General features: G+C 37.6%; 2 protein-coding genes across 2 annotated transcripts; one reads left to right on the forward strand and one right to left on the reverse strand.

Moving 5' to 3' along the window:
* Positions 1–4960: 4960 nt before the first annotated feature.
* LOC125662185 (uncharacterized) lies at positions 4961–5626 on the reverse strand. The gene has a single exon (XM_048894358.2). It carries the CDS (start codon positions 5624–5626, stop codon positions 4961–4963), a length of 666 nt encoding a protein of 221 aa, XP_048750315.1.
* Positions 5627–11018: 5392 nt separating this feature from the next.
* Positions 11019–12002, forward strand: LOC125660756 (uncharacterized). The gene has a single exon (XM_048892562.2). The coding sequence runs from the start codon at positions 11019–11021 to the stop codon at positions 12000–12002; it is 984 nt and encodes a 327-aa protein (XP_048748519.2).
* The last annotated feature ends 498 nt before the right edge of the window (positions 12003–12500 follow it).

Here is a 12500-nt window from a genome sequence, read left to right on the forward strand (position 1 = left end):
AGACGATTCCAGTATCGTATAGTTTATACAATGTCAGCGTTAAGGATTCTTCCATCCGAATTCGCCATACATGTAGTGTAGGTAAAGGAATGAATCTGTGATAATGACGAAGTTCGCGATCTGAACCATCTCAATGTTGTGGTAGTTTCGGAGACCCCATACTACACTACAATAGTTCAAAAAGAGCTACACAAATTAAGAAAAGTTTTTCGAAAGTTGAAATTCCTAGGTATTTGTAAAAACGAATTTTCGAGACAATGGAGTCATTTCTGACGGCAGTCGTCCTGTTAACACTTATGCTCCCTTTTTCTTTGAGGTTCACAATATATTGACTATCACCAAGAAATGTATTGCAAATTCAAGTGTTCTATCACTACCTGAAAATTAAAAAGTCGATGCAATTCACTTGTGAGGGACAAATGCCCAATGCTTGAAAAACATTTGATTTTACAAACTCAGCTGGAAATTATTCTCATGTATGTACAATTAGAAGCTAAGTTCAAGGCCGCTCGTGTCATGGCCGCATCAAACCTAAGATGCGATTACTCTTTCACCAAACGCTCGACATTTCTAAGTGAAAATCACGGGTCTTTCGAATATATGACCTTAAAAACGGAGATCCCGTGTCGCGACAGACGTTGGCACGTTAATGAATCAGTACAAGTGGTATTTCACCTACAATTACAAATAACATTACATAAATGTTTGAAGGAATATTAATTGATAAGAGATACATTTTTGTTGTTCTTGTGTTTTTGCGACATTTAACGCTAAACATCATCAACTAATGGCAAAAACTGCTTTCTATACTTTTTTGTTTGTTGTTAGCGAGGGCTTACATATTGATATGATATTTTTGTTTTGGAGAGAAGTTAGACTCCAATATTTTAAATTTTTCAAATTGTAGTTCTTTGATTATATGATCACTTGGTTTTTGATGTTTTGGAACCGATGTCGGTAAGAATCAGACATAATATGGATAGTATGTACAGAGAATATCGTATAATGTTGAACTTCATTAATTAGCTTAAAAACAAAGTCATTTTTTTTTCCGTATGAAAATGTAATTAGTGGTCAAAAATTAGCACATGCCTGAAACAAACTAGCATTTTAGAGGATAAAATTGACTTACCAGTATATATGCAGTACTACAAAGAGCGTCTACATAACTTCAATTATCTCCCTTGTAAACTCTTCTGTGTCTATGGAAGCCATGCCGTAACAAAGTTTATGCTATGAAAATGTGCTAATTTAAATTAGAAAATCGACGACTTTCCCCTCTCTCGATTTTTCTCGATTTTTAGCTCTTCTGAGCCAAAGGCTCAAAGAGCTAATGCTATGGCCATTTGTGCGGTGTGCGTAAACTTTTTAGAAAAAGGGCTATAACTCAAGAACCCCTTGGCCAATTTCTTTCAAATTTGGTACAGGGTATCATTGGCCCAAGGGCTTTCATACATACTAAATAAAGGGATGTCACCCTTTAACAAGGGGAGATAATCAGGAAAATACAAACAAAAGTAGTGGTTGCTAAAAAATCTTCTTCTCAAGAACCACAGGGCAGATTATCACCAAACTTACACATAAGGATGAGGATATGTTGTAGATTAAAAATTGTTCAAGGCATTACCCTGGGGCAAAGGGCGTGGTCTCAAGGTCACTTCAAAGTTGACCTAAATTTAAATTTTTTTAAATTCCTTAAATCTTAGATATTTTTGTCATTATAAGGACTAGGATCATCAATTTTTGACAGTTGATGCATCTTAGGACCTTGTGTCAAGTTGTCTCAAAAGTAGGTCACGGTGACCTACTTTTTGAATTTTGCAGGTATTTATTTTAAAATTAATTTTGATGCATATCTTGGACACTTTGAAGCCTATGATCATCAAAACTTGTCAGTTGGTGGATCATGGGACCTTAAAATGCGTCAACTGAAAAATAGGTCACCGTGACCTACTTTCTGAATTTTATGGCTTATTATTTATAGATATATTTTAAGTTGTTATTTCAAATACCGAGAGGTTTAGAATCATCAAATCTTGAAAGTTGATGCATCTTGAAGCCTTGAAACATATTTATAAAAAAAGTAGGTCACAGTGACCTACTTTTTGAATTTTGCAAATATTCAAATTTCACATTTTCAATTTTAGATGCATATTTTGGGCACTGTAAAACCTAGGATCATCAAACTTTGTCAGTTGATGCGTCTTCGTCTTCGGTTTGTGTCGACCAAAAAGTAGGTCACCGTGACCTACTTTTGGTATTTGACAGCTAAATTACTATATTTCAGACACTATGTGACCTACAATCATCAAACTTTGACAGTTGATGCATCTTGAATCAATGGAGTATGTCGACCCAAAAGTAGGTGACCTACTTTTGGAATTTGACGGCTATATTTATATATTCAGATACTATTTGACCTACAGTCATCAAACTTTGTCAGTTGATGGGTCTTGCATGTTCGAAGGGTTTCGACCAAAAAGTAGGTCAACTTGACCTACTTTTGGAATGGGACACCTATATTTATATATTTCAGATACTATTTGACCTACAGTCATCAGACGTTGTCAGTTGTTGGGTCTTGCATGTTTGAAGGGTGTTGACGAAAAAGTAGGTCACCTTGACCTACTTTTGGAATTTGACGGCTATATTTATATACTTCAGATACTATTTGACCTACAGTCATCAAACGTTGTCAGTTGTTGGGTCTTGCATGTTTGAAGGGTGTTGACGAAAAAGTAGGTCACCTTGACCTACTTTTGGAATTTGACGGCTATATTTATATACTTCAGATACTATTTGACCTACAGTAATCAAACTTTGTCAGTTGATGGGTCTTGCATGTTCGGAGTTCGATGACCAAAAAGTAGGTCACCATGACCTACGATTGGAATTTGACAGCTATATTTCAATATTCAGATACTAATTGGCTTAAAATCATCAAACTTTGTCAGTTGATATTTCTTGGTTTCTCAAAATGTGTAAACCAAAAAGTAGGTCACATTGACCTACTTTTTTTGAATTCTTAGGATTTAACTAAAGATTTAGAATACTAAGAGGCTAAGAATAGAAATGGTGGGGTTGTACAATTTATCAGAAGAGCGATTCTAGGCCCTTGGGCCTCTTGTTTATATGATCATGATATGCATATTCCACTACAAGTTTCGCAAAAACCATTTCTGTTGCAATTAGTTTGAGGTAAAACAGTAGAATGACTGGACTATAACTCGACGTTTCAACAGGTATTCTTCAGATCCTCAGCTGTCTGCAATGTCATACCCATTTTTCATTTTTTCTGCAAAATTAGCAATGCAGTCCTCTTTTTTGTCAAACCATTGACTCTCTTGCAATGTCCATTTCTTCACATTTCGTCTTAGATCACTCCAGGCTAAAATTTTCCATTTGTACTGCTTTCCCTGAGTTTCCATCGTTAGAATAACTCAAGTAAATCTTTCGTGGTATTTATTGTTACACTTCATGACGTCAGTGACTGTAGAGTTAAACCTTGACTGTAAAGTCACCCATGACGTCAGTGACTGTAGAGTCCCCCTTGACCTATATTATGACCTGTGTGGGTGGGGATTGGAAAACCCCATGACGTCATCTTGACTGTAAAGTGACTGCAGAGTGTCACCCTTACTACGTAAGTGAACTAGCTACTGTTGAAAAATCAGGAATAAACCTCCTGTAATATTCAGCCAAACCCAAGAAACTACGTACATCAGAGACATTTCTAGGAATGGGCCAATTTCTAACGAATTCAATTTTATCAGGATCACATTGAATCCCTTCGCCTGACACAACATGGCCCAAAAAGGAAACTTTCTTTTGAAACAGAATGCACTTGATGGTTTCAGTGTCAAAGTTGCTGATCTCAAACGCTCAAAAGGTTTTGGAAAGCCTGATCAAAACTGGTTCCAAAGATAATGATATCATCTAAGTAGCACAAACACTTTTCCCACCTCAAACCTCGAAGAACCAACTCAATTAATCTTTCGTAACAACTAGGGACGTTTGAAATTCCAAAACGAAGAACTTTAAATTGATATAAGCCCATGTGAGTTGAGAATGCTGTCTATGGGCCTCTAATGATCTGGTTTTCCTATTCTGCGATTTCTGGAGTTCTTTTTCATTACTCTTATCTAAAGTGTTCTTGGGGCAATCATAAGATAAATGTCCTAGCTGATGACACTCATAGCATTCCTTGTTTTTAACATTAAAAGGATTCCTATTGTTTTTGCCCATTCTATTATTATGGGGTCTAAATTTAGACAGCTTATCCACACAATCTTTCATGAGCTCTGTCATTTCTTTGAGGGGTTCATTTTCTTTCTTAGAATGCACTGAACTTACAACTTCACCCCCATGAAGTGGTTTGTATACTGAAAATTGGGGACCTTTGACTGCCTCAAATTCTATAGCAAGGGAAATTGCTTCTTCCAATGTCTTTGGATGTAAGTAAATAGTAAATAGGCAAGAATTTGAAACGGTGTGAAAGTAAACACAGCATAAAGGCGTCATACATAAACTTTCCTACCACGTTTTACATAATGCCCTTACCATGTGCAGCCTTGAATTTATGTTGACAACAATTGTGCAAAAACTACATAATGTACATAAACGTGACTAAAAAATGATTTGCAAGTGTAACTTACTCTTTGGACTGCCAAGAATCGGTCACAAATAACAGAAAATAATGCACGGAGAAAAGTGTGGGAATTCACCGGAAATACACAACAGACTAAAAAAGTACACTAAATGCCGAAACCGGAACGAATAAAAATCCGGCGACACAACACTCCCCTTCCGATTTCTAACGGAAATCACTACAAGAACTCATGAATAACGTAATCAATGACATACCATATCGCAAGAAGTACACAGACATGCACATGTATACTAATAACAAACTGCGATTTGAAATCGTATATTCATATTGCAATAACTGTGACAAGACATGTCAAGAAATCACAAGGGGCACAAGTTTATGGATGGGTCTCACAAAAAATGTTCGAGTACTGTCCTTCACCACACAAACTTCCACTTCGCGCACGAGGCCATCGGCAGAAGGGAATGTTTTGCACACGCGTGTTAAGGGCCACTGCTTCCTCAGAATGTCCGAATCTTTCAAAAGGACGACATCTCCCTCCTTTAAACTGGGTCCTTCAGATGTCCATTTGCGTCGAGGCTGGAGAAGAGACAGGTAATCGCGCTCCCATTTGTGCCAAAACTCTGCAGCAAGTGTTTGGACATAACGCCACTGGGACTTGTACAATTCCTTTGGATGAAACGAGGGTATTGACTCCGGTAGTTGTCCCGTCTTGTGAGTGAGCAACATGGCTGGTGTCAGTATAGACAGATCGCTGGGATCTTCCGATAAGGGAATAAGAGTTCTTGAATAAACAATAGCGGAGACTTCTGATAGAAAGGTCGATAAGGTTTCATGGGTCAAGCTCTTCATCCCAGTTCGCAGAAGCATACCATCTAAAATTCTACGGGTCACACCGATCATACGCTCCCATACTCCGCCGAAGTGGGAAGCGTGTGGAGGATTAAAAAGCCATGAACATTCCTTTTCCTGAAGAAACTTCTGCACTGAAGGTTTCTCCACATACTGATGAACCATCTGTAATTCATTCACAGCGCCAACAAAATTGGCTCCTCTGTCAGATCTGAACTGACGGACAGGTCCTCTAATGAAAAGGAAACGTCTTAGCGCATTGATAAAAGAGGAAGTGCTCAATTCTTCCACTAGTTCAATGTGGATTCCCCTGGACACGTAAACAGAATGGCCCATGTTTTACTTGTAGCCAATCCTCCTCGTGAACGCCTTGCAGTGACGTGTCAACAGTAGTAATGGGGTACTGGACAGTCACAGTCACAAAGGTCAATATAAAGGTCACAGTCACTGACGTCACACCCAGGTCAATAAAGAGGTCACAGTCACTGAAATCAAACTAGGTCAATAAAGAGGTCAGTCATTAAATGAAGAATCGCATGTTGAAACAGTCACGTGTTAAAACAGGAAATCCGACACCCAAGGTCAACATTAAGGTCACAGTCACAAATCATCATGATTCACAGTCACAGGTGAGGAATCAAAAGGTCCCAGGTAAGGTCAAGATTAACAGTCACATGTTGAAACATGTGCAATCGGCTCCATCCTGTCTTTCCATAGTATATATATATATATATATATATATATATATATATATATATACCATGTAACCATAGCTTCTAAAACACAAAATCATAAAGCAACTATAACCTGAGCCTGATGAATAGCTCCATCAATCCATTCAATTCCTAGCAAAAGTAAGTACTAACACCTTTTTACCAAATAATAAAATAAAATAAAATAAAAAGCAACAACAACACGTGGTCACAATATTTTTAAAAGGATCATTTTAATTTTACATTACATTTTTTTTTTTTTTTTTTTTTTTAAAACGTGTTTCTACTTTACACAACTCATTAAAAAGAACACAAAGTTCCAAGATAAAAAATAGAATCTCAAACCAATTTTTGCTTCTTTAGATAATCTTGTATATATTGTATCAGCATTGCACTTTGCTGTGAATCCACCTGTATTGAATTTACTAGCTCGTTTAGAGCAGCGATTCCCTCCATAAGTGGGTAATGATTGGTATCTTCTAGCGTGTTTGAAACCCCTAAAGATGTGAAATCAAACCCACTTTCGGGTGTCGATGACGATCCCTGCAAAACTTCGAATAACCCCATATTAAGCACAGGCGGTGTCGCGTTAAGCACAGACGGTGTCACATTGGATACTAACGCATCCATCCAGGACTGGAAGGATGTTGCTTCCGGGGAAGATACTGGCGTGGAATACATCGGCTCTTTTTCTTGCGCTTCCTTAACTGGTTTGGTCAAAGAAATTCTTTTAGTATGCCCCGAATCCGCCGTGTTAATATTAATTGAGAATTTCTTTTCCAGCTTTTCTGGGTATCCTCTCCTAATGTTTTCCAGAATTGCTTTCTCTTTTTTACCTTCTTCGTTTAATTTCCTTCTGAAAAAAGATAATTGTAATTAAAGAAAGAATTTTTTTTAAATACAATAAAAAATAATATATTTTAAAAAATCAACATCTCTATAGGTGTTTTCTATGGAAAGCTGTAGGGTACCCCCACATTATTATTATTTTTCCCTATATACAATACCAGAATTATAATCTCTTCCAAAAATAAAAATGTCCCCCTATTTGCTGACATTATAATTATATCGCAGCGATAATAATAATCTGTCCCGATTCTCAGACACCAAATTATAATTTCATCCCCAAAAGAAAAATTTATGACATTAATATAATTATAAATACTGCCGCAATAAAAGTCACACAGTATCTTTAGAAATATAATCTTTCCACCACAATAATAATTACTGAACATCAACAATAATTATCTTTTTTAATTGAATGCTACTTTAAGAATATAATCTGTACTGACAATAATAATTCTGGACCAGCCAAAAAGACAAGATTATTATTGTTGGTGGAAACGATTTGGACGCTTGAAACAGAAAACGTTTGTCATCTCCGACTACAGAATGGCAGATATTATATGAAGCGTGAAAGCAGATATTATTTGAAGCGTGACGAAAAGAAGCACACCATTGAGAGAGATTAGAACGTGACGCAAGCGGCACGTATGATTACAGTACTTATTGTCTGACAGACCTAACCGTTATTCAACTTATTGACTCATGGATAGAGGTAAGGCTACAATAACATACATGTGTGATTATGTGCAACGGTCAGGTACCTCATCATCTGTTAGGAGCTCTAAAAAGCTTAACATTGGCCATATTCTCAGACTAGGGTCAGGTACAGGTATTCATCATTAAGACATTATCAGTGGGTTTTAATGAATTCATTCTAAATTCCCTGTTACAACTGAAGTCACCAGCATCTTCCTCTTGAACGAGTGTTCAAGCCATTATAGCCCCATAATTTATTTGTAGCTTGAAAATGCTCCGATAGATAAATATGTATGCATCATTACATGTATATTATGACCCTATCACTGATAGAAGTATAAGTGACACAACTTAGTCGCTAGTAGCAGTAGCCTGTTGTCCTCTAAATAAAATAAGACAAGGGAATTCAGACTGTCGCAGTCATCCTGTTGCTTTAGGTAGGGTCGAAGAAGGGGGGGTGCCAAACATCATCTCTGTACAATTGTCTCTGTGTAGAGTAGATCTATATAGTATATTATGGAGACACAATGATGATATTTTAGGATGTAATTAAATTGTACAGTCCTAGGCACATAGTATCGGGGGAGGGGACGGGACCCTCCTATTATTTTTTAACATAGAGTTTAACTGTTACTTTACTATGAAAATGTTCATGGAAATCCCCCTTGGCAGTGAATTGAAATGCAGTCATGTTAAATGGAAGGAAAATAACTTTTGTTCACCAAAAAATACCACTACCCCCCCCCCCCCCTCTCCTTGGTCTGTAATGTTCTATGGTGATAAATGTTTAGGAAAATTAAATTCATTTGTAGACCTACTGTATAATTCATTTGTTGTATGTGACTGATATTGCCCTCTCCTATTCGCAGTTGCTTGATCACATTATACAATTATTGACTATGAGGTATACTCGTAACTATATGGAACTAGTCAGGTATTGGTTGACCAAGACAGAGTAGACTGAATTCAAAAGTCAATAAATGTTTTATTGAATAATCAGGAATTTTACCATATTTTTGACACTATAGACTATATAGTTCCTCCCTCCAGCAAATATAAACACAAAATAAGATGTGTTATGTAAAATAAAACCACCATAATTACTGGGTATATGTAAACAGTTTCTGAATCAAAACTTTTTTTTTTTAAGTGGAAAAGAGTATTATAAAACAATAAATACTCCATCAATAAGTAATAAAGGTGTTTTGTCTCTTTGATACTTGGCGTCTGCCATTGTGTATGCAAGGTGAAGATAAGGAACAGTGATCAATCTCATAACTCCTACAAGCAATACAAAATAGATAGTTGGACACACCAGAGGTGGGATCAGGTGCCTAGGAGGAGTAAGCATCCCCTGTTGACCGGTCACACCCGCCGTGAGCCCCATATCCTCACAACGACACATCCGTTAAAATGTGCAATTTGATTGGTTGATAAAATAGTAAGCAAATCTACAGTTTGTTAAGAGGGGAACCTGAATAAACCTCCTGGTACTTCATTTGAGGTGAACTCACTCTGAGGTACACCCATTTGGAAAGAGAGTCTGGACAAATCAGAGAACTTCAGTTACTGATAATTTGATAAAGTATCAAAATCTTTAACCTCATGTTACACCAATGGCAACAAATTGCTTCAGTTTCAATTAAAATAAGAGGTAAGTAGTAAGGGGGTAGTCTGAGGGGCACCTTAGAGTCACCACCACTCCTAGGGCCGTCTGGGGGCACCACGTCTAGGGCCGTCTGAGGTCACCAATCTTAGGGGCCGTCTGAGGTCACCTGACGTCATGGGTCCGTCTGGGGTCACCTTTAGATATGAGGTCCGTTTAAGGTCACCCCGTTTTATGACTCCGTCTGGGGTCATCCAATACTTGAGACTATTCAAGGTCACCCCATCCTTAACACCGTCTGGGGTCAACCAGTAGGTTATAAAACCTTAAAGATTTTCAGTCTTTTATCACACACGCACCGCGCTTTAACCATGGATGAACATACTACACAGTACAAGTGGAAAATTCTAGCATGGAACTCAATTAGAAGAGATCAGAAAAAATGGACACTTTTAGAGAGTCAATGGTTTGACAAAAAGAAAGACTGTATTGCTGATTTTAAAGTAAAAATGAAGGAAGGATACGACGTCGCAGACTGTTGGGGATCCGAGGAATATCTATTAAAACGCCGAGTTATGCCTAAAAAATACTGTTTGTAATCAATTTAATGAATAAAATATTGACAGTGTGATAAAAAGAAAATGGACAAAATACAGAAGAAAGTTCGTTTTGACAATCATGTACAAATAATATCGATTCCATACAAGGAACGGAAGGGAATCTGGATGACGTATGCTGTAGATAGAGCTCATTTTAAAAGGCGAATTGAGCAAGCTGAGACACTGTTGTCACCAATCCTACTTTCAAAACTAAATGACTTGAAAATGTCTGAGGTCAAGTGTAGTTAACACCTAAAACATATGAGTGACATGATCGCTGTATATAAACTGAAGTGATTCAGCAAACAATTTCGGTGAATATGAGAGGTCTGGCAATGGAGAGACAATTAAGGAGGATAAAATTACAATGGACCAGAATGCTGGATCATATTTTTCATGTTTTAACCAAACGGAAAGAAGACGACCTCTTGATACATGCCTTATGCAATGTGTTAAAACTGTACTTGCTATTAAAGCACAGGTCAAAGTTATGAAAAGGGGAATTAAGAAAGCATGTGAAGAAGACTGGAAGATACTTGGATACCTAGTGGACAAATTTAGACGGCTGACAGAAGAAATGGACAACAAGCTTCATCGTCTTGTTTATAGAAAAGAAACTGTACGTCGACCAAATGCCCTGTATGTGTTGAGGGGAGTGCTGGATACTGTAGAAACTATTCTAAGTATATTACCAAAAAACGCTTGTCTATATCACCGAAAACCCTTGCCCCTTTATCATAAAAACAATGAAAGAAAACTGCGTTAATACTGTGAATATGTCTGAGGTCAATTTAGTCTAAGGTCAGAATTTTACCGTTATCCTTTTATAATAGACAATCAAAACGTCTGAGGGCACCTTAGAGTCACCACCACTCCTAGGGTCGTCTAGGGTCACCACTCCTAGGGCCGTCTGAGGTCACCACTCTTAAGGCCGTCTGAAGTCACCACTCCTAGGGCCGTCTGAAATCAACCACTCCCATTTCAAAGTCTACGGTCAACCAACCCACGTGATAATTTGCTAGAAAACCGTAGTGGTTATAAACATTTTTCATCAGATCTGAACTGATCTTACTAGGTACACCCTCGTTTCAACAGATATGGAGCAAAAACATCAAGATCTTATTAAAAAGAACTACTCGACTCTGGTGAGGAAAATGAAGACCTCTTCGGTTGCCAGACATCTTTATGACTCTAACATTATTACAGACGAGATGAGACAGCAAATTGAGACAGAGAAGACCAATTACGATCAAAACAGAAAACTACTAAGTATTATTCTCCGGAGAGGACCAAAGGCTTTCAGAGGTCTCCGAATGGCTCTGATGAAAGCCAGCCAAACAGATTTATCCAAGCTTCTCATTGACAGTGAAGATACCATGACTGAGTACGAAAAGAAATTAGCCATGGCCCGATCCTTAGTTGTGAATACGGTAGAAACACGATTTGTTGAAAACAAACCAAAGATCCGTGATCCTGTAGTACGAGAAATGTCTCAAGACGAGCGATGTAGAATCAGTCTGGATGATTTCAACGAACTTTTCCTCACAGCCGTGTCTTTCAAAGACAATATCAATATTCACATACGTCACTTTACAGAGGCCAATAATGTTCTGATACCCACAAAGAAGGGTGTAACATTTCCGTTATCCAGATGGTTGATGTTTGAATCCATTTTACCAGATATCCAAAATCATCTGGAAAACAGATCGAATGAAGAAATGAAATGGCATATAGGAGGGGGAGTGTACGTCTCCATCACCCCTGGGTATACTACGGTGGATATAAGACACTTTTGGAAGCCAGATGATGCCCTGGAACCGGTTCCAACAAGAAAAGGTGTGACCCTGAACAAACACAAACTGACCAGATTACTACAGGCCGTTGGGGAAGTGCAACAGTGCGTTCCCGAATTAAATGACTCTGAGTTTTGTGCATTCAGTGAGTCCCATCAAAATCAGCTTGGAATGTTGAATTGCCCAGAGTGCACTCCATTTGGTTACGAGCCTAAGGAAGATGTGTCCCTGGAATGTAATGTCGGTGACTTACAAGACGTGCTGACAATTGAAAGTGACAAAGAATGATAAAGTTATTGATTAAATTGTATTGCTCATGTAAACAAAAGACTGTTACATGTATATATATGTATAATTTAATCATGATATTCATAATTAAAAAGAATATACACACACGTAAAACGATGTTTTATGATTTATTTGGTACAAAATACATTAAAGCAAGAAAAATGATCAGTCAGGTACAGGATGTCAAAGTATACAGACTATTTGAGAAAACTTTACTATACTCCCGGAAATCCGGGGGCATCTGGAGGTCCAGAAAAACTTTATCAAGCCGTAAAACAAGATGGAAAGTATAAAATAGGAAGAATAAGAATCAGACAATTTTTGAACAACGAAGATCCTTACAGTTTGATGAAACCTATTCGTCGTTCATTTCCCCGCTCAAAGGTTATAGTGAACACTATTGATTCCATGTGGGACGGTGATTTAGCCGATGTCAGCAATATTTCTTCTCAGAATGATGATTACAAATTCTTGTTAGTGTTGATAGATATATTCAGT

This window comes from Ostrea edulis, chromosome 8, assembly GCF_947568905.1.
Source record: "Ostrea edulis chromosome 8, xbOstEdul1.1, whole genome shotgun sequence".
NCBI classification, from domain to species: domain Eukaryota; kingdom Metazoa; phylum Mollusca; class Bivalvia; order Ostreida; family Ostreidae; genus Ostrea; species Ostrea edulis.